This window comes from Chrysochloris asiatica, unplaced genomic scaffold, assembly GCF_000296735.1.
Source record: "Chrysochloris asiatica unplaced genomic scaffold, ChrAsi1.0 scaffold00075, whole genome shotgun sequence".
Taxonomy (NCBI): Eukaryota; Metazoa; Chordata; class Mammalia; order Afrosoricida; family Chrysochloridae; genus Chrysochloris; species Chrysochloris asiatica.
Window position 1 is genome coordinate 13136369 of NW_006408593.1, and position 23202 is coordinate 13159570.

The window sequence follows — 23202 nt, forward strand, 5'->3', positions numbered from 1 at the left end:
TCCTCAAGCTGACATCTTTGCTCTTCAACACTTTAAAAAGGTCTTGTGCAGCAGATTTGCCTAATGCAATATGTCGTTTGATTTCTTGACTGCTGCTTCCGTGAGTGTTGTCACGGAAGTGTTGTCACTTCCATGTGTATTAGTCATCTTTTATGTTGTTTTAAAAAGGTATTTGCAATGAATAAACCATTGGTTTTGCATAATTATGTCATGCGATCTCCAGCATCATTTCTGTCACCAAGGCCATATTTTCCAACTACTGTTCCTTCCACTTTGTTTCCAACCTTTGCAGTCCAATCACCAATATTATCAATACATTTTGATTGTATGTTTGATCAATTTCAGGCTGAAAAAGTTGGTAGAAGCCTTCAATCTCATCATCATTGGCTTTAGTGGTTGGTGTGTAAATTTGAATATTAGTTGTATTAATTGGTCTTTTTTGTAGGCATATGGATACTATTCCGTCACAGATAGCATTATACTTCAAGATAAATCTTGAAATGTCCTTTTTGAAGACGAATGTGGCACCATTCCTCTTCAATTTAGCATTCCCAACATAGTAAACCATAAGATTATCAGATTCAAAATGATCAATACCAGTCCATTTCAGCTCTGTAACACCTAGGATAATGATCTTTATGCATTCCATTTCACTTTTGAAAGCTTCCAATTTTTCTAGATTCATACTTAGTGCATTCCATGTTCTGATAATTAATGAATGTTCACAGCTGCTTCTTCTCATTTTAAGTTGTGCTCCATTAGCCAGTGAAGGTCTTGAAAGCTTTAGTCCAATCACATCATTACAGTCAACTCGACTCTGAGGAGGCAACTCTACTCAGTTCTGTTTCGAGTGCCTTCCAACCCCAGGGGCTCACCTTTCTGGCACTCTACCCGACACTATGCTGGGGCGCTTCCTCACGTTTTCATCTTCTGGCACTACATCTGACAGTGGTCCACTGCTCTTCGTAAGCTTTTCAGTGACTAGACATTCAGAAGTAGTCTGCTTCTCCTTCTTCCCTCTCTGTCTTAGTTTGGAAGCACTGCTGAGACCTGTCTACCATGGGTGACCCTGCTGGTATTTAAAATATCAGTAGCATAGTTTCCAGCATCACAGCTACCCACAAACCACCACAGTACGACAAGCTGACAGACAAGTGGTGGTTGGGTTAGCAGTCTCGAGCTTGCCCTACACCAGGTAAGGCTATGTGCTACCATAGAGTTGACCGTCTCAGAAAGCCTAGAGAGGTCCACTTTGTCCTATAGGGTCACTCTCAGTCAGAGTCTACTCGATGGCAGTGGGTTTGGTTTTAGCCACTAATTTCCACTGTTGTTGTTAAGTGCGGTGGGTCAGTTCCAACTCATGGCGACCCTGTATAAAGTTTCCAAGGCTTTAAATCTTCCAGGGAGCAGAAAGCCTCACCTTTCTCCTCTGAAGCAGCTGGTGGGCTCGAACCACGGACCTTGTGCTTTGCAGTCCAGAATTTATTGTATGGAGCCACCACGCTTCCAGTTTCCACTATAGTGATCTTAAGATCTCACTTGGGCTAGCACATCCGTAATACTCACTCATTTGTAATACTCTTCCCACTATGAAGACCAAGTGGGAAGCCAATGAAATGACCATAAAGAGAGTGGTGACTTGCTATGCTTTGGCCTAACGGACTCCTCTCTCCTGTCCACTTCAGATTTGCTGACCATGAAAGAATATCACTGTCTGCTGCAACTACTGTGCCCCGACTTCCCGCTGGAGCTCACCCAGAAAGCAGCCAGGTATGTCTCTACTCAGGCCTCTGTGGACCATAGCTGAAATGTATATAAGTGCAGTGAACCCATATTGTTGTTGTTACGTGCCATCAAGTCGGTTCTGACTCATAGCAAATGTAGTGTTGCCAAAGAGCTGCTGGTGGGTCTGAACCACTGACCTTGTGGTTAGCAGTACAATGCTTATCCTACAGCACCACACCAGGGCTTCATGAAGCCATTAGGGAAAATCAAACCAGTAGGGAAGAAATTGGCATTTAGAAAGGGGTCAATTTGGGATTTGTCCAAGAAATATACTCATTTTTTGTGTTTCAAAAGGGAAGCCAATGATCCTTTGTGGTTTTGTGGGGAGTCTAAGGGTCTGACGATAGGAAATGGTGAGATGAAGAGGCCAAACATACATACACACACACACACACACACACACACACACACACACAAATTCCAGAGGCTATTCTGAGCAAACAGGAGAGGGGCAAGAGTTGGCAGTGACTGATGATGTAGGGGGTTGAAGTTGGGGTGGGGAGCGGAATGAAGACGATAAAGCCCTGGCTGAGGAAAGGGTGTATTGTACTATTTCTGATACAAGAAGGCTTTTATGATTAGTCCAGAACCAGGAGAACTTGGCAGAAAAAAAGTAAGAAGCCCCTAATTTCTGGGTTTGGTTTCACTGGTATTCCCATGTTTTTAAGGAGCTCTGGTAGCGTAGTGGTTATGAATCAGGCTGCTAACCTCAAGGTCAGCAGTCTGAAACTACCAGCCATTCTGTAGGAGAAAGATGAGGCTTTCTGCTCCCATAAAGATTTACAGCCTCGGAAACCCTATGCAGGGTCTCTATGAGTCAGAACCAACTCCATGGCATACCACCATCACAACTTTAACACAGTAGAAACTTAAGCTCAGAGTTTAACTATAGTGGCTGAACTTGTTGCTAGCTGGTAAGTGGCAGAGGCAGAATTGGAACCCAGGTCTGCCTGAATCTGGCCTTTGCTGTCTACCTCCTTACCTTCCTGCCTTCCTGGGCTGGGCATCAGCTCAGCCTGGAGCATTTCTACTTGGTGAGTTGACCCAGTGACACCAACGCTGATTGGCTGCGCCACACCAAGAACCACCTCACTCCTGAAACAAGCCAACCACCCCTCCACAGTCTAGGATGCTGGGAATTCCACTGCCACCAGCCACACACTAGGACAGGCAATTTTGCAAGTCACAGATCATGAACTAATTTTTCTGGGTATATGCAGAGCCTGTTTAGTGATCACATACCCCAAATTGTGTAGGGTGTGTGTGTGTGTTTCCCCCCTCATTGTTCAATGGATACTTATCTTTCCCAATGGCAAGTGGCCACTGGTAAAAGCTACAGGTCTGCTTTTATAATTGTAACTGATCTATGCTCTGAAGGAGATTTGAGTTTGTTTCAGTGGGGGAAGGAGGGGGTTTGGTGTGCTTTTTCCTTCGCTGAAAAAAAAAAAAAGTGTGGGAGATTGCATCTCATAATTTAAAAGTGGCCTAGTGGAGTTAGCTTCAGATTTCCACAATAGCGCCCCTCTGGGCTCAAATCATTCTAAGGAAGACTTAGCTATACACTTTTCTGTTGTTGTAGAAAATTTTGGCTTTCTTAAAGACTGTACTTAATAAAAACAGTCAGCTATGACTCTAACTAGAAAATTTCTAAATAAAGAACTGTGAACAAGAAGAGTGTGTGTGTTCCGTGACAGCGGTCTTGCTGACTGCTGGGTCACCATTGCTTAGGAGAGAACTGGGTAGGTGCTGGAGTCGCCGTGCCTTCTGCCTGGCCCCGGTAATCCATGGCTGTAAACGACAGTCTGGAAGGACAAGGGTCCCCCAGTACAGTCTATCTCCATATGTTTGTTCATTTTGGGATTGAGCCCTTGTTTGTGGAGTGCTGTTTTGTACCAGGAGCTGGTCTGCATGTGGTGCTGTGCTGGGGATATGGTGATGAATAAGAGATCATTCTTGCCCCTCAAGGAATTTGGCTATACCCATCACGCTGCTACCTCTGAGTGACATGTTGCCTTGATTTCTACCATTCCAGAACAGCTACTGTCCTCCTTTCCATTCCTGAAAGGTGGGAGGAGAGCTCATGCCTTGTGTACGATTGTGAACCCCAGCAGCTGCTCCTGTCTCCTATTCCTTTCCAAACTACTCGGTGTATGTAAGCATTGCCCCGACTTGAGTGATAGGACCCTCTCAGAACCACCGATTCATACAATTCTTGATTCTCACAATGCTTACTGCGGTTGGTCAGAAACTTCAGACCTCTATGTTTGAGAAGGAAGCACTATAGCCAGTCTGTATCTGTCACAGTGTGAGGGATTATGGGAATGCAAGTCCAAACAACAAAATTACTCCCAGGGTAATCCTTGGAGCCCTAGCTGCAAAGTTAGAGATGAACTCAGAATTAGGGAAAGCTTGTTTTCTCCCCAGGTCTGAGCATTGGGGCTTCTCTGTCAACCCTATCTCTCCAGTACCGATTTCTTTCCCCACCTCATTCCTTTCCAGCTGGGGGGAGTGGTGTGTGTATGGAAAAGTTGCATCTGTCCCAGAATGTGCACTCTGCTTAAGCTGTCCTCATTTTGTCCTGGATGTCCGGATCCCAGTGTCCCCACACATGCTCAGGCATCTGAGCAGAGTCACAGATGGGAGAGGTGACACCTCCAAGGCATTTGCTTTTGCTAGACTAGGGCCTGTCTCCTGGCTCGGATGACTTTATTCAGGCCGCAGAAAAAGACTCCGATCTGTGGTGATGTGTGCCTCAAAGAATGTCCTCCACCGGCAGCTGTAAACCAGAGCCTGTTTAGGGGCATGGTGACTCCACACGTGTTTGACTTATGAGCTGTAAGCACCACGGCCAAGCCCTGGGGTGGCAGGTGCAAGCTGGAAACAGGACTGGGGAGGGCCAGCAGACCCCATGACAGCAGCCCGAACAGAAATCTCCCCTCCACCTCACAGTGCCCTCAGCTAGGTCATTGTTACCCTGAAGGGTCACCAGAGGCGCTCTGTCTCCATCCTCCGTGGACAGGGACGTCTTCCGGATGGTGAATAGCAGGCGACTAGAGCCACACTTCTAAGTTCAATTACAGTTCACAATTTACCAGATTGCAACCATGGGATTGTTAGTTTGTTTTTTTGCGTTTCACTTTCCCCATTTCTAAAATGGGAATAATAGTCATTATAACGATTGAAAAAGTAGATGTAAGGTAAAAATATATATATAAAAGTAATATTTAAATATAAAACAATAAAAGTTCTACCTTGTTAACTGGTAACCTTGAACCTTGTTTCCTTGTCTGTAGAATGGGAACCAGACCACCCAGGCCTCTTAAGCTAGAAGTTCCTCTGAAACCTTCTCAGCAGCCTAGCAACATACAAGCCTCCCCTAACAGACAGGTGGGAAGTGTCCAGGAATCTAACCTGGGTCTACCACATGGAAGGCAAGAATTCGATCAGCCAGTGACCTCTTTGTGCATCCCAGGGCTTCCATCCCACTGTGCTTGGGGTCACCATGAGTCAGGGACCCACTCCAAGGCAGCTAAAAGCAATAGAGGATGGGTAGGGAACAGGCAGGGGCACTGAATTGTCCACCGTTAAGTGCCTTTGAGTCGGTTCTGACTCATAGCAATCCTGTATAGGATTTCTGAGAACAGCTGGTGGGTTTGAACTGATGACCTTGTGGTTATCTTATTCTACAGTGCAACACCAGGGCTTCCATTGTTGTTATTAAGTGCCATAGAGCTGGTTCCAACTCATAGCAACCCTGTTTAGGTTTCTGAGGAGTAGCTGGTGAGCTTGAACTGCCAGCCTTGCGGTTCAAACTGACCTTGCAGTCTAGTGCTTATCCTACAGCGCCACACCAGGACTCCAGTGTTTACTGAGTACCTGCTATGTGCCAGACACTCTTGCACCACTAAGGATAAAGCAGTGATCAAAATGAAGTCCTTGCCCTCATGGAGCTGACAGTCCAAAGCAAGGAGAGATACCAGGAAGCAACTGCTCTCTTATGGGGAACTGGACCCTGACCACACAGTGCAAGTGTCAGTTCCTAGCCACTGCCCTCCTGGGGATTCAGAAGTAACATTCTCTACTCCACAGAAGACACCACAAGCCTATTTGAAAGGCAAGCCCAAGGCTGGAAGAGAGTATCTGTTCTGTATAAAGCTGACAAAGGGTTTGTCTCCAGAAGTTTATAGTCTCAAGAATTTTTTTAATGAAGAATGATTATGAGACAGAATCTCAGTAGGAAAATAGGTCGAAGATACGATCAGGCAATTCATGGAAGAGAAAATCCTATTAGCCAATAAGCACTTGGGCATATTCCCTTGCCCAGACTCACTAGTAATTAAGGAAATGCTAATTATATTAAGATACCACTTTATACCCATCAAATTGGCAAAAATGTAAATGATAATGCAAGCGTTGATGCAGCTGTGGAGCCCTGGGAACCGTCAGACACTGGTGGAGTGTAAATTTGAACAGTCACTTGAAGGTCATGTGGGCTAATCTACAAAACTTCCTCCAGAGGTTCACCTGGGTCCCAGGACATGGGCTGCACAGTTTGTGACAACTGCCTCTTAGCAGCAGTCTGCAGGCCACTCTGCAGAAGGAGGGGGACAGAGAGTGTGGAATTAACTCTGTGCAGCAGCTAAAATCAATACAGATATACATGCATCGACACAGCTAATCTCCAAATAGCAAGTTACAGAATGACACCTGGATAGAACTTGAAAACAAGCACACACACATACAGAAAGAATGTAGACATTTGCATGAATGCCTAGAGTTTAAAAACACGCAGAGGAATGCTTCCCTCCCAGTTTCTGAGACATCTCCTCGATCCTTGGAGGAAAAAGGTAGAAGACTGCGGTAAGAGATGGGTCCACAGGAAGCTTGAGTGCACTCAGTAATCTTTTCTAAAGCTTTCAAAAATGGAATCAAAGACGACAAAATGTCAGGGTTTGTGAAAGTTGCTAGTGAACACAGCCATTGGGTTTCTGAGGAGCAGCTGTTGAGTTTGAACTCACAGCCTTGCAGTCCAGTGCTTATCCTACAGCACCACACCAGGACTCCAGTGTTTATTGAGTACTATATTGAGTGTTATGTTATTCTGTTTTCAGAAGTTTTAAATATTTCATTTAAAAACAACAGAACGCCCCTGCCGCTTCTACTCCCGAGCTCAGTCAGCCAGTGACGAGTGTAAATCACCATGGTTCGGAGCCAGGCTCTCAGCAGTGGTGACCAAGAGGAAGTGAGCAGTCAGCCCGGAGCTGGAGGAGTTTGAAGACAGCGAGAAGAAAGGAGGGCCTTACGGGCCAGGATGTGTGTCTTTACCCTGAGAAGTATGTGAGCTGTCAGGCTTCCTGGGAAGGAGCAGGGTTGGCCTGGCTGAGCTGGAGGGCAGCAGCAGATCGGGGGCAGTTGCTGCAGACTCACCCCACTCACCACAGGGAGAAGGGGCAGAGGCACCTGTGGTAGCAGGTTCAGTGGCAGATGTGGGCAGAGTCCCAGAGGCCTGTGTCTACGTCCAGCTCACCACTTCTAGCCGGTGGCCTTGGTTCAAGCTTCTGAACCTCCGAAGCTCTGCGTTCTCATTGAAGCAGCTCGTGGTGCATACATCATCTGAGAACACAAGGAGAAGGGAGAGGCTGAGCATGCCAATCCCAGGGTAGGACGGGGCACTTCAACTCCAGTATCTTTTCATTCCACTCTTTTCATGACCTTTGTGAAAGCTCTCCTATAGTATCAGCACTAGGATGCTAAAACACAAGGTCAGCAGCTCAAACTCACCAGCTGCTCCTCAGGAACCCTATACAGGGTTCAGAACTGTCTCAATGGCACTTAACCTCAACCACAAAACAGATGAGGGGGAGTGACAGGATGCATATGTAGTGCTGAATACAAACCCGTCTCATCACTGTGATTGTTGCCCACTACGTTTGGGGGATCCCGAAGGTGCTGGCTACAGCCAGGGTCAAGTGTCCAGGGGTGAGCGGGGGAGGGTGCCTGCCATGCACTGCAGATGACCAGGTTACTGCTGCCTCTCACCCACTGCCCCGGCATGAAAACAGCCCTCAGACGTGCCTGGTGGACCCAGTCAGACCTGCAGACACACCACAGCTGCCTCTCTGAAGGTCACTGGGGGTGGGGGTGGGGGGGTTGGGGGGTGAGCTCCCAGGAGAACTGCACTCATGGGAGTTAGCTCTTCTTTTGACTTCCCCCAAAAGTGAACTTGAAACAAGATAGCCAGCTTCTGCCAGGGAGTCTCTGTTTGGTTGGGTGCTGGCAGCCCTGGCCTCCTCTGAGGTATATTTTTGTTTGCTGGTCACTATTTTAGGCTTTTCCGGGACCTGAAACCAAATAGCATGCACTTATTGATAACAGCATATTGAGGGCTGATCCTGTGCCCTAAGCATGGTGTGTGGTCACAGTTACCCTTCCTTCACAAGGATAGTGTGAAATCAGAACTGTGATGGTCTCCCCTTTACAGACGAGGAAACTGAGGAACAGAGGGGTAAAGTAACTTGCCTAAGAACAGGTGGTGTGACCAGTGAGTGGTGGAGCTGGCCTTTGATTTCTGAGCTGGAAGGAAGCTAGTTCAGCTTGTGCCACTAAACTAGGGATACTGACCCTCAGGGGTGAATAAGAAGCTGGCAAATCAGTAGGTTCAGGCTGGAAGCCATTGCTTCCTTGGCAGCCACTTTACTCCCAGCCAGTCAGTCCTTCCCAGCTGTGAGAAGTTAACAAGGGGGTGGAAGAGAGCAGCCTGCCCCTCGGGATTAGCTCGGACCCTACCAAGTGCTCTTTCTTTGTTCCAGCCTCCTGCCCTGAACTCCACCCTTCACATGGTTCTGCTCAGAGCCAGCCAAGTCTGGAGAGCCTTTCCTAATCCCTCAGAACCCCTCTCTCTAGCCCTGAGGCCTGACCTGCAAGGATCCTGCCATGATCTAGTCGATTTGCAGAGACTCTTGTTGGCAGTAGCTACCTACTGGCTCCACTTCAAAGCTGGGGCAGCCAGGCTCCTCCAGGTGTCAGAAGCAGCTGGCACATTAGCAAAAGGCCTCTGGCAGGAAGGTGTGAGGAGCCAACCACCATCAATTGGAAAACAGCACATGTGGATGACCTTGTCTTCCAGAAGATCCCTTTTTGAGTCCTCGGGGGATGGCAAGGAATTTGAGTTCAGGATGAAGGAGCTGTCCATGGAGATGTGGAGCCAATGTAGGGATCAGCCTGTCACCAAAACAGAGACTGTCTACCTTTCCCCACGGCTCTGTCATCATTCCAGTACAAAAAGAAGTCCAGAATGTTCACGGATCAGAGCATTTGTTTGGAGATGGACAGTGTCTCATACAAGGTTCTAAACGAGCCTTCCTGTATGGCTCTCAGAACTTTCTGCACTCACAGTCCTCAGAAGAGCCAAAACGTCCCCACACTCACTAGCACCTCAGGAGAGGCCATGCGCCATGGTCCGCTGGGGAGCTGGAAGGCGGCCTTGGGAAAGCATGAACCTTCAATTCAAGCTTCGGCTCCAACGTAACAAGGAACTCTGTCCCAGAGTGGGCAGCTTGAATGAAGCTGCCTCATATGAACCACAGTCTCCATTCTTGTCACAGCCCCTCGGAGGCAGCCTGTTGTAACTGGGTCTCGTGGTTGCACAACTGTTATTGTTGTTAGGTGCCATCGAGTCAGCACCGACTCCTAGTGACCCTGTGCGTAACAGAACAAAACACTGCCCGGCCTTGCGTCAACCTCACAATCATTGCTACGTTGGAGCCCATCGCTGCTGCCACTGTGCCAATCCTTCTCCTTGGCGGTCTCCTCTTTTTCTCCAACCCTCCACTTCACCAAACATGATATCCTTCTCCAGTGACTGGTTCCTCCTGACAATATGTCTGAAAAAGTTTGGCCATCCTGGCTTCCAGGGAGCATTCTGGCTCTGCTTGTTCTAATACAGATCGTTTTGTTCTTTTGGCAGTTCATGGTACTTTGAATATTCTCCTCAAACACCATAACTTCAAATGCATCAATTCTTCTACGGATTCACTGTCCAACTTTCACATGCATATGAGGTTACTGACAATATCATGGCTTGGGTCAGGCACACCTTAGTTGCGCAATTGGAAGAACATAATTTGTGTCATTAATGTACGTGTAGAAACAGTTGAGTTGGTATATGCTTTACTATGTATATTCTCAACAAAAGCAACAAAATAAAATTTTAGAAAACAGTTTTTTTAATGCAATGAGAAAAACCCCAGCATCTATTCCTTGGATTCCCTTAACATTTCTGATGTTACCTTTCACCCAGCTTTACTAAGCCAGCACAAAAAGACCCCTGCAGAGAACACACAAGCAGGAGAGCTGCAATCAAACTTACCGACTCCCAGTTTCCTGCATGACCCTAGATCAGAGGTCAGCAGACTATAGCTTTCAGGCCAAAGGCAGCCCATTGCTCATCTTTGTGTGTGCTGTGAGCTAAGGATGGACATATGCCCATAAATACTTTAGGAACACACACTATAAAAAAGTTGGGTCTCAGCCTCACTTCCTCCTCATTCTTCTCTTCCAGCTCGTACAGAGGCGCATGGGGGTGGCCTGTCTGATGACATGAGGAAAGAAAAGGACCTCATGACCCTTGGGAAGAACTGAGGGATCCTTGAGGCTGGAGCAGCGAGCCTGGAGGGAGGGTGCTGGAGGAGGCAGGACTGAAAGAGCTCTTGGCCAGGATAAGACTGGGGGCTGCACTCTAAGGGCAATGGGAGGTTTAAAACCAAACTGAGCCGTCAAATGGTCAGTTCACAATTTAAAAGCCATTTCTGACCACACTATGGAGACTGGATTCAAGGGTGGCTGCAGGGCAATCAGGTAGGAGGCTGGACAGTTGTCCAGGAACCTAAGGCTGATGTCTGTGCAAGAGGAGAGAGGTTGGCAAGACCTGGTGACTGAGGAACACAGCGAGGGAGGGATTCCCCAGGGATGTCACCCAGCTTTCTGGTTGAGCAGACTAGTGGGCGGCATTGCCATTAACAAAAGTGGTGATCCAACTGGCTTCCTTTGGCAGCTGGTCTCGCCACCAGCAGTCAGGAAAACCCCTCAGCCTTTTCATACCTGTGACTGCTATCTGGGCACCTCAGAAAATATATCCCTTCCCATGACTGCCTCCTTAATCCCAACTTGCCCAGCGGAAGTTTCTGCCAACCATGGACCAGGGGCCAAGCCCAGAGTCCCACCCCTCATACCGATGGGTGTCTCCGCCCTCACCCTTCCCAGGTGCTGGTGATCAAAGTCAGAGCTGCCTCTGATGAAGAGCTGCAGGCTAGTTCTGGGCTGAGAGGGTGGCTCCTACTAGAGCTTATGGTTCCATCTGAGGCTGAGACGCAGATCTGGCAATTCGCTTCCAAGCTGAGGTGTGGCAGGGCCCATCTCGGGAGTATGTTGACTAAGGAGAATTAAGAATGGAGAAATCAGGCAGTGGTGATGTTTGCACAACTTTGTGAATAAAACACTGAATTGGACACTGGTTTTTCTTAAATTCGGTAGTTTTGTTATAAATTGTTGTGTGCCGTGGAGTCAGTTCTGACTCATAGCGACCCTGTACAGGGTTTCCGAGGCTGTAAATCATTACAGGAGCAGAAAGCCTCATCTTTTTCCCGTGGAACAGCTGGTAGTTTTGAACTGCTGACCTTGCAGTTCGCAGCCCGATTCGTAACCACTACACTACCAGAGCTCCTTAATAGTCATATTTTATAAAACTAAAAAATGTAAGAAAAACCAATGAGTTTTATTCACAAAGTTGTTGCTAATGATTAAGGCGCTGGACTGCAAGGTCACTTTGAACTGTAAGGATGGCCGTTCAAGCTCACTAGCCACTCCTTGGAAACCCTATACAGGATCGCTATGAGTCAGAACCAACTCGAAAGCACTTAACAACAGAACACATTTGTCAATTCCACATTCTTCAGGTGTACACGTTTCAAGGGTGAGCTCTATGGCCCTTGAAATCTATCTCACAAGAGTGAATGAATGAGTGAAACAGATGCTCTGAACCGGGCAGAGGGTTCCCGGTGAGGATAAAGCAAGGAGAAGTCATGTTAATGCTTTAAAGGCTTTGGCTTGCCTTGGTGGCTGCCACTTGGGGGGTGGTGCGCTTGCTCTTCAGCCCTCTTCCCTAGTAATTCACTTCAGGCCTCTTGCTTCCTGCTGGGCCTGGGAAGGATAACCTTTGAGGTGCTAGTGTTGCTTCATTCCTGAACACTCCTGGGCTAGCTGCCTTTGCTAACCTCAGCCCCTTCTTCCTATCCAGGCTTTGCTCTCTCTGCCTCTTCACTCCTCCCCATCCACAGGCAGAAGTTGGACTTTGTGCCTTTTTTGACTACTTGGTTTCCCTCAGATTATGGTAAACAAAAACTGGGGATGACCACTTGGCTATGGAACTAAGTAGTCATTCAGTCCATGGTGAACCCTCAGTGAAGGGATCAGTGCACCCTCCTGTGGGCACTGGCTTTGATTTCCTTCCAGCTGGAATTTTAACAATGAGGCAGCTTTTTGTCTCCCAACAGTGAAGGTCCTAAGAGATAGGTGACAAGAAAGAAGGTAGATCAACTACAGAAAGTTGAAAAAAAATTAAATGTTAGTGTTTATATACTGTTTTTTGATTCTGAAAGAGGCAGTGTGGCCTCACGGAAAGTCTATCTGTGAAGTCCAGCAAACTCCCAGCCGGGCTACCTCCACACAAGTGGCCTTCTCTGAAAGCAGGACTTTGAACTGGCTCAAACCAGTTCAGTCATGGCCAACAAAGCAAAACCGATACCAGACAATGTGGGTCATCTTCAGTGCTAACCAGAACAGGAAAAATGACAGGTCCAAGCCCTGAGGTGGGAGACTTGGAAGAAGCCTTTCAGTTCAGGGGCCTCATGTGTGGCGTTGGGTTACTGCCAGGATTGTGGAAAGCGACACACTCTCAAAGTGGCACACTGAGCCGCCATCTTTGAGCGGGGCACAGTTGGTTTCAACTCAGCCTATCAAGAGATCTGTTTGCTGTGCAACATGTACACTGCCCTTATTTTCTAAGAAGGAGATGAAGTTTCTAGCAGGGCGTTGACCCACAATTTGTCCCGTTCTGGTTCACCCACATTTTAAAATTTCAAGTCTGTTCTAGTGTTGCTTCGTTGGCTATGACTGAATCGGGCTGAACGAGTTTGAAGTCCTGTCTGCAACTTAGACTCTTCACCTGTGAAATGAAAGCGATCCCAAGCCCTGCCTTACAGGATTGTTGTGGAATAACATTTAATTAATGGAGTTAAGTACCTTGTACTAACAGTGCCTGCCATGTGGTGGGTCCTCAGCAAATAGTACCTGCTTCTATTGTTAGTATTATTACAGCTGAAGACTAGATTGGAATCATTTTCTCTCTTTGTAAGATCTGAAAGCAGGGCCAGCCGCCCCACACAGCCCCAGGGCCCTCCCTCATCTTGTATCTGTAAGGCCCCTTTCCCCAAGGTGAGCTGATTTTGTTGTTAGTTTGGGACCCTTTGAGAGAGTGGTGGAGAGAGGTTTAGAAAAATATACAAGAGATCAAAATAAAACTTTTTTTTTCTTTTAAGATAAAGCCAGAAGGGTCCAGTCAGAAAGAGACTGGGGCCATCTCCCGCTCCCTCCTGGAGATGAGTTTGGCCCCTCCCTGGCACATTCCCAGAGCCCAGAAAGTACTAACTCCCTTCCGTTCCAGTCCCTTCTAGGACGAGGCCCTGAGCAGAGGATGACCGTGACTGTGCCTTGCTCTGATCCCTTCCGTGGGTGCCCAGTTGGGGGAACTAGAGAGAAAATCAGGAAGCGATCAGCTGTGAGAGAGGCCTGCTCCAGGGCAGACTCCCCGGAGCCCCTCACCCTCTCCCCTTGTCTGCCATCAGTGCCCCTTACCGAAGTGCCAGTTCTGTTCTGGCCCTTTGGGAGCTTATTAAATCGCAGTACCACTTGCCAAGACCCCTTTAAACCTCTTGGCTGTTCTTTTTGCCTTTTCTGATCAGCTGTGTTTATTCTGAACTAAATGGTCCTCGCTGCAGGATGAAGGGATTTACTGCTTAAGTATATGAAAAGAAATCTTGGCTGTATTACAATTGCACCCTCTCTTCTCCCCCCTCGTGCCTCCCTCCCCATGCTCCATCCACTAGCTGGTGCCACAGAGACTGAGCCGGGAGCCCACTCTGGGTGCATTGTGACTAGCTCAGTTCAGTGGCAGAGCCCAACTGTTGGAGAAAAAGTAAGGTGACTGGGAGGAGCTTGCTTTCCGGACCCCTCTCCCAAATGTGTCCTGCTGCCCTGGGGAGACTGGAGATCCAGTAACAAAGCTGCCTGCCTGTGCCTCCCACTCTATCTCTCACACACATCCTCTCATTTTTCCTTTTCTTATGTCTCTCACACACATTTCTCTCTTTTAGCCTCTCAGAATTACTGGGTGATGCAAACAGTTAAGGCACTTGACCGCTAACCAAAAGGTTAATGATTCGAGGCTATGCAGCCATGGAGAAAACAAGAGTCCAGCGTAGTTAGTAAAGGGTGTCTGCCTTGCTCTTTGAAGAACTGTGTCTATAGAGTCAAATTGACAATAGCAACTCAAGAGATTAAATGGAAACTTAGGGGGCAGTGAGTTTGTTACTGGATGAGGAGTCACTGAAAAAGGAGGGTGAGAATAGTTAGCCACCTCAAAGAATGTCATCAGTGTCACCGAATTTAAAAGGGAACACCTCAAGGGGCACAGTTCTACTCTGATTCTGACTCACGGGGTGTGCATAAATCAGAATCACCTGGACCACAGCCGGTTGTTTCTCCCTCAGGATTGTACTCATGGACGACGCCATGGACTGTTTGATGTCTTTTTCCGATTTCCTTTTTGCCTTCCAGATCCAGTTCTACTACTCAGGTGAGTCTCCCTTTCCTGTCCTGTGGCTCTGTCCATCTGTCTATCTGGCACACGTTTCTCTCCCCCACTTCTTTGGGCCCCTAGCAGGATGTCTGGTTCCCACTGGTGGTCACAGGTCCACGGCCTCCACAAGACACTGAGCCTCCAGTCACCAGCACACCCAATGCCAACAATAGCATTCCCTGTTTACTGACACAATAATCCTTACAACAGCCCAGAAATAGTACTTACAGGTGTGTCTGGGGAGCCCTTTTTTTCCCAGCTGGGAAAAAAAAATCTGATTAATCTGAAAGGGCGTTAAAAGGGGCGCGGGAAGGGAGAGGCCTGCATAGCCCAGGTGTTCCTGTTCCTTTATTCTTACTGGTCAGAAACCAAAGCCGCCCAGCCAACAAGTGGTGAGGCCTTGCTGGAAGCCATGTGAGGGGCCGTGATTACATCTCTGCCTTGGCCCCTGACTTGTGTCTATGGACCACCTTCTCCCCATCTATGGGGCACCTTCTCCCCAGACCAGCCTCCTCCCCAGCACAGACCAGCCGGCTTCCGTTCTTCTGGATTCAGGTGGAACCAGAATAGATGGAAAGATACAAATGCACACCAGCTCACACACAAGCGACATCACATGGACTGTGCGATTTAGAAATTGCTGTGTCCATAAACAGAGCTGTTTAACCCGGGGCTCTTCCAGTAAGAAGGCTGTCCTTGGAGCTTGGAGGTGACCTTCTTAGCAGTCTGTGGTTCCAGCCAGCCCCAGCCTCATTTTGGCCACTCTGTTTACTCCATGGCCACCTGAGGGGCTTGCTCCCTGCTCTTAGCAGCTCCACTACTCTGAAGCGCTTGAACTTCAGAGAAGGAGCAGCAAGGTAGGGAGCACCTTTTCTCCTCTTGGTCTTCTGCCAGCTTCTCCCGGCCCTCCCAGAGAGGGACTGGGCAGCTCAGGACCCCAACAGCACCAGTGAGTTGTCTGCCATCAGTTCACTCAGTGGCTCAATGCTTAATAAAAAGCAGGTGACGGGTTTTCTTTCTTCCTCATTGGTCACAGCATGTGCTCTTGAGGCAGAGGGACAGGTGGTCTCACAAGTGGAGACGCCCTAGTGGGAGTATTATGCATGTGTTCGTTATTTCAGAAGTAATTTATAGCATTCAGTATGTGCCAGTACTGGGTGCTAGGGAAAACAAGGATATTACATTCTAGCAAAAAGGCAGCAAACCAGTCACTGGGTAAGAGCTACCAAGAAGTGCAAGGGTGATGGAAGTATTCACTGGGGTGTGACAGCTAGTCTAGGAGGCCAGGGACAACTGTCCAGAGGAGGATGGACATTTGAGCGGAACCACATATTAGTGTCCCTTCATGAATGTGCTGGTCAGTCAAGCACGGCTGAGGGCTCTGGCTCTTGCTCTCAGGACACTAGCTGATGCAGAGCAGAGCTAACAGAAGGGAGGACACAAGGAAGGGCCAAAATATATCCTCATTTCCTGAACTGTGACCCTCCCCCACTTATGGTACCCAGAATTCTTGGAGAGTGTGGCTGCCATCTATCAGGACCTGCTGTCGGGCAAGAACCCCAATACAGTGATTGTACCCACATCATCCAGTGGGCAGCATCGCCAACGGCCAGCCCTGGGTGAGGCTAGCCTGCTGGAGGGAGTGGAGGCATCCCTGTTCTACCAGCGCCTGGAGAACCTGTGGGACCGGCACAAGTACAGGTGAGAAACGGGTGCGAGCCCCCACCGCAGCCTCGGGGAGACCAGGCTGCTGGCTTTTGGAATCGAGCTCTAGTGGAATGTTCTGGTTGGTCCGGGGCTTCTGGGCCACTTCACGATCAGAGTCTAAATTACAACAGTGCCATTTGACCCTGAACCAGGGAACTGACTGTGAGGCTCCCCAGCTGGCTGGCTTAGAAAGGCATGTTTTCTCTTGGGTAGAGTAGCTGTAGCTGACCAGCCTGGCCCCTCCTCCTAACTGACCTTGACTTCTGAGAAAGAAGGAAAGCACATTCATTGTATAAAACACGGGACAGAGCAACTAGTTTTGGTTTCGTCCAACATGAGGCTGTTAACATTAGCCATTTTGTCCTTCTGGCAAGATAAGCACTGGACTGCTAACTGCAAGGTCACCAGCCACTCCTAGAAAGCCCTATAAAGGGTCACCAGGAACCGAGTGGACAGCACTTCGCATCCACCCGCCTGCCTGGTGGCAGCACCAGTCAGTGACCGCAGTGACCCTTCTGTCTGCAGTCAAGGCCAGGCTCCCCCAGGGGCTCCACTTTGGGAATCCTCCGAAGTCTGAGGTATGAAAGGGAAGATGGCTCTCAGACCAGCTAGTCTCTGAATGGGACCTGTGTGTTTTCTCTTCTAGCTGCCCACCTCCTGCTCTAGTCAAAGAGGTCCTCAGCAACGTTCAGAGACTAACCTTCTATGGCTTCCTCGTGGCTCTCTCAAGGCATCATGGAATCAACCAAGCCCTAGGTAAGCCAGAGCCAGGTGAGGGGCCATCTCAGCAGTAAGGGACAGCCTGCCCTGCCCCAACATGAGCAGCCTCTCCCTTTAGGATCTCAGATCTGCCTTGGGGAGTGGCCTGCAGGTCAGGCAGACACGGGACTATTTACTCAGTGGCTCTGGGGATTATATATCAAAGAGAACTGAATCCCATTTGTAAACAAGGCAAAGGTGTGTCTAGGGAGCCCTTTTTTTCCCAGCTGGGAAAAAAAAGAAAATCTGATTAATCTGCCAGGGGGTTAAAAAGGGGGGTGGGGGGAGGGAAAGAGAGGGGAAGGCCTGCACAGCCCAGGTTTTCCTGTTCATTTCTTCTTACTGGTAGGGTCGCATCCTTGGTCTTCTCTGTCCCCCTTCCCCACTCTCCCCGGTCTCCAACAGGCCTTCTCTCCTAGAGGAAAAGCCAACAGGCCAATCCTACTGGAGTGTGGGGATTCTTATTCTTCCCTCTCCTCAAATACTCTAAGGATGCTTGGAACCCATGTTCCTGAGTCTCCAAACAGACACACAGTACACACACACACACACACACACCTCAGTCCCACCCCCACCCCCCCAACCTCCTTCCTTTTGATGGTTCCAAGTTAAAATCTGTTGCACAAGACCTCTTTAAAGTGTTCAAAAGCAAAGATGTCAGCTTGAGGACTAAGGTGCACCTGACCCAAGTCATAGTATTTTCAATAGCCCCATATGAATGTGAAAGTTAGACGGTGAATAAAGAAGACCGTAGAAGAATTGATACATTTCAGTTATGGTGTTGGAGGAGAATCTTAAAAGTGCTGTGGACTGCCAAAAGAACAAGCAAATCTGTGTTGGAAGTACAGCCTTCTGTTCCTTGGAAGCCAGGATGCCTAGACTTCATCTCTTATACTTTGGACATATTGCCAGAAAGGACATCATGCTTAGTAAATGGAGGGTCAATGAAAAAGAGAAAGACCTCCAATGAGATGGATTGGCACAGTTGCAGTTGCACTAGGTTCCAGCGAAAACTGTGAAGTTGACACACATTCCGTTTCCTTCTGTTGTGCACAGGGTCGCTCTGAGTCGGTACTGACTTGATGGCACGTAACAACAAGGAGTTCTGTCTGTCTGGGAACAGCTTAACGGCAGGAAATAAGCATTTGTTCCATGCTGCCCACAGTAGGCCAGGTTCTGTGTCCCGTGCTTTATGCTGAGGATGCTTCTGGGTTCCAGGAACACACACCTCTCTGGACTGACTGAGACCCTGTTCAGGTACACACAACACCTGGCAGTCGAGTTAGCCTGTGCTTGGGGCAGGCACAGTCTGGGACCTTTCACCTGAGATTGTAGCCAAGGCTGGACTAGGAGTAAAAAGGAGGCAAATACTCAGAAGTCAAGAGTAAGGGGGTAGAACTTCCAGCAAAATGATGGACTAAGCAGACACACTACATGGACCCGCTACCACGAAGATTGTTGTTTTTAAGTGCTGTTGAATCAGTTCTGACTTACAGTGACCCTGTGTAGAGTTTCCAATATACTGCTGGTGAACAACCAACCTTGTGGTTCAAACCGACCTTGCAGTCTAGTACTTTATCCTGCAGCACCACACCATGAGACCAAATGAAACAGATACAGATGAAAATCCTGGAACCCTGAACTCCAAAGCAAAGGTTCGAGAAGTAGACTGAGTGCTTGCTAGGAAGAGAAGCTGAGCAAGGATGATGAGAGAGGGAGACCGACTGGTGAATGGTCAGGCAAACTTGGAACTACCATCCTGTGAGCAACTTTGGCAACAGAAGGTGGCCTAGCAGAGCAGATTCATATACACAACAGGAAAGGAGACGGTAACTGTACCCATACAGCCTACCTATAGCTGTACCTTCTGCAGCTCCACCCCAGGGCAAGAGTCAATACCAGTACCTACACCACCTGATCAATGATAGACAGCAGCCAACACCAGCCACACCCACCCTAAATTGAGTTGTGCAGTTGGTGAACAAGAAAAGTACAGATGCTTCTGTTCTCCATCTACACCCACAGGAGACGGTTGGTGAGCCTAAGATCACATCAACACACAGTCAGTTAAATACAAATATGACAATTCCACAAGGCCCCGGAAATAACTGACAATTTTAGCTCACATGAAACGAGAATGGCTCAAATGACCAAAATGCAGAGCCAGAAAATGTTTCAGAGGAAGAAGAAGTAATGAAACTAACTGAAGAAGAATTCAAAAGAATTGTATTTGAGTACTATCAGAGAATTGACAGAAAGATCAAGGAGAGCAAGGAGAACACAGAAAAAACTTCGGAAGAATTAAGGAAAACACTACATGACCAAACAGACAAAATGCAAAATTTTAAACAATACAAATCTGAAATTTGATATCCAGAAGATTAATGCTAAGATCTCAGAAATGGGCAATACATTGAAAAGGGCAAAGGAGTAGATTCGAAGCCATGGATGCCGGAATTAGTGAGCTTGAAGATAAGTTTCTCAATACCAGTATGCTAGAACAATCGTGAGGGGGTGGTGGGGGATGACAAACATTTGAAGAAAGCGTAAGAATTATGTGGAATACCTTGAAGAGGAACAAATTATGGGTGATCAGGATTTTAGAACAGAAAGAGACAATAAAAACCACAGAGAAAACTGTAAAAAGTTGTTGCAAGAAAACTTCCTTTAACATCATGAAAGACAAGAAAATAAACATTCAAGAAGCTGAAATAACCCCAAACAGGATAGATCCCAAGAGAAAATCACCAAAATATATCACAGTAAAACTCTCCAAAACCAAAAATAAAGTCTCCTGAGAACACCTTGGGACAATGCCAACTGACCTACAAAGGTGACCCAATAAGACTAAGCTCTGATTTCTCAGCAGAAACCATGCAGACAAGAAAGCAATGGGATGAAACACACTGACCTCTGAAATTTAAAAAATTGCCAACCGAGAATCATACCCAGCAAAGCTGTCCCTCAAATATGATGGCGAAATTAGGACATTTCCTGATAAACAGAAAGGTATTTGTAATGACCAGTCCAACTTTACAAAACAATGCTAAGGGGTGTTCTTTGGACTGAGAATCAACAACAGCAGATAACCACCTGAGATTACTATACATGATAACACCACCTGCAACTCATTTCAGATAGAGAAGTATTAAGAGTGAAACAAACCTACAAGATTGAAAATAGGGAACCAAAGATGTCAATGTATAATGAAGTCAACTACAAAGTAAAAAAGGGAATGGTGTAGATACAGAACTTCCAAAAGGTTAAGGAAGTCAAGTAGATTTCAAGATACAACAGGTTTTTAAATAGGGAAAAATATTAATAAATTATAAAGAAAATTAATACACCTGCACATCAAAACAACAAAAACAAAATTGGAAAGGATAAGTAAACATCAAAGAAAACCCACAAACAAAATAAGCTCTGTGCAGAAAATTATTTGGAACAAAGAGACCAGAAGCACAACACACAGAGCAAAATGACAGCAATCAATTCATACCTATTGATAATTACACTGAATCTAAGTGGATTAGATGGCACCACTCAATATAGAGGAATGGATAAGAAAACAGGATCCTTCAAAATGCTGTCTACAAGAAACACATCAAAAAGATATAGACAGTCTGAATGCCCACTAACAGAATGGTGAAACAGGCCGTTGTACACACCCACAGTGGAATAATGTGTGATATTGAAGAATAACAATGAATCTGCTAAACACCTCACAACACGGATGGCCCTGTAGGACTTTATACTGAGTGGAATTAGTGAATCACAAAAAGATAAAATTGTAAAATTTTAAGGAAAGGTTTTCTTGATAAAAGAAACAATCTATGATGGTTACAGTGGGGAGCAGGGAGGGAAATTTTTTCACAGGCTGCCGAATAGACACATGGTAACACGGGAGACAGGACATGCTCAAGATACAGAAGAGAGAGGTCAGCAGAAGGAAGATGAAGGGAGGAATGCAAGAGTTAAATGAATACAGGTAAACGCTGTGAACTGAGAACTGAGGGTACATGGAGGGGATTGCAACCATTGTAATGAAGCAAGGCACCTTCTCAATTAGCAATAAAAAAGAAGAGAGAAAGGGAGTGGTGGGTGGGGATTTGCTTAGGTTTTCTTTCATACTCCACCAACCAAAGTCACTAGGCAGGAAAAGCAAAAGCAAAAGCCAATGAGCAAGTGGGTTGCAGCTTGGCCTCCCCTCCCTTCTTTAGAGAAGCCACGCAACTCAGCAACTTTGAGCATTTGTGTTGGCTGGAGTGGAAGGTAGGAAGGAGCAGATGGTCTCACCTGGAACCAATGTATAAAATAGAAATCGAGAACCTGGTTGAAGCTAATTGGGGAAAGGAATAGCTTTTGTTCTTTGGTCCACAAGGCACCCCCCGCCCCCCGCCAAAAAATAAAATAAAATAAAGGGTTCCATATGACTTAAGTTTGAAAACCAATAAGGTAGAAGTGGCCAGGAGGCATCATCTGAGAAAGTTCTGGACAAGTCAGGAAATGAAGTCGAACCAGATGGGTAATTAATGTTAAGATTGAGTCTTTCTAGAGACCAGTATTATTGACTGCCAGTTCTAGGTCCTAAACACCAGTGATTTCTGTTGTCCCCTGAAGTTTGCTGGTGAGAATTCTTCCTATCTGCAAACTTCCGGCTGTGCCCCACTCCCACTGTTAACAATGCTGGGAGCAGCAAGAGCCTCTCTGTTCACCTTTCCCAGTATCAAAAGGTTATCTTCCCTTAGTGTATGGCTTGGCGGCACTGGTGGTTGGCTGGTAGAACTCTTGCCTTCCATGCTGGAAGCCCAAGCAACCCTGGTGAGGCTGTAGAATAGCACTGGGTTGCTAACCACAAGGTTAGTGGTTCAAACCCACCACCCACTACGTGTGAGAAAGATGAGGCTTTCTGCTCTTGTCAAAATTTACTCCTCAGAAACCCTGTACAGGATCACTATGAGTCAAAACCAATTCTGGGTTGGGTTTGGGTGTGCTGGTGAGCTGGATTTGGTTCTGACCAATGTGTCTCATGCACAGCCACCACCCACGGGGTTGTCATTGGAGACATATACATGTCTATGAGTTGTGGTGTTGGAGAATATTAAAAGTGCCATGGACTGCCAAAAGAACCAGTAGATCTATTTTGGAAGAAGTGCAGCCAGGGTGCTCCTAGGAGGCCAGGATGGCTAAACTTTGTCTCTCATACTTTGGACATACTGTCAGGAGGGAACAGTCGCTGGAGAAGGATGTCATGCTAGGTAAGATGGAGGGTCAGAGAAAAAGAGGAAGACCCCCAACGAGCTGGATCGGCCAAGTGGCATCATTGATGGCATCAAGTGTGGCAGTGGTAGTGAGGTTGGCCCAGGATCGGACATTGTCTCATTCTGCTGTGCATGGGGTCACTATGAGTCAGTTCCGACTCGATGGCACCTTACAACAAACAACAATGATCCTCAGCAAGTTTCAGCAGAGCTTCCAGACTGAGATACAGCAGGAAGAACGGTCTAGCAATCTGCTTCAAAAGTCAGCCGGTGGAAACCCTCTGGGTCACAATATTCAATCTGCAACAGCTCATGGTTATGGCACTGGTGTTTCATTCTATGAGCATGGGGTCACCTTGAGTCAAGACAATTCAACAGCAAAGGCACTTAACTCAGAGAAGCTGGAGTCTGTCCTGAGATCCCAGAGAAGACTCATGATACAGCAGAGGTGGGGCCACCCCCTCCTGCTCATCCTGCTCTGGCCTTTCTGTTTTGACCATTTTTCTCTCTCAAAGGTGGGGCCACCTGGCTTGGTGGTGGTGGTGGGGGCCACAAAACTGGGTCATTTCTGGTCTTTATGTAAGCCTGAAGGAGCCCTGGCGGAACATGGTTAAAGTACCTAGCTGCTAACCAAAAGGTCAGCAGTTCCTGTAAGATTTATAGCCTTGGAAACCTTATGGGATAGAGTTCTACTCTCTCCTACAGGGTGGCTCACTTGGAACAGAGTCCAGGGCAATGAGTTATTTGTTTTCATGTCAGCCTGGGCCACATCCAATA

The 23202-nt window shown here is 47.3% G+C and overlaps 1 protein-coding gene across 2 annotated transcripts in view; it reads left to right on the forward strand.

Annotated features, from left to right (window-relative positions):
* The window catches only part of LOC102835339 (chromosome unknown open reading frame, human C11orf49), a 316955-nt gene that overhangs the window by 291186 nt on the left and 2567 nt on the right, over nucleotides 1-23202 (forward strand). For both annotated transcript variants that reach the window (XM_006865067.1, XM_006865068.1), the window contains exons 4-7: nucleotides 1686-1770; nucleotides 14610-14695; nucleotides 16204-16399; nucleotides 17052-17161. In XM_006865067.1, coding sequence (XP_006865129.1) covers nucleotides 1686-1770; nucleotides 14610-14695; nucleotides 16204-16399; nucleotides 17052-17161 — 477 coding nt within the window. The remainder of the gene's footprint in view (nucleotides 1-1685; nucleotides 1771-14609; nucleotides 14696-16203; nucleotides 16400-17051; nucleotides 17162-23202) is intronic.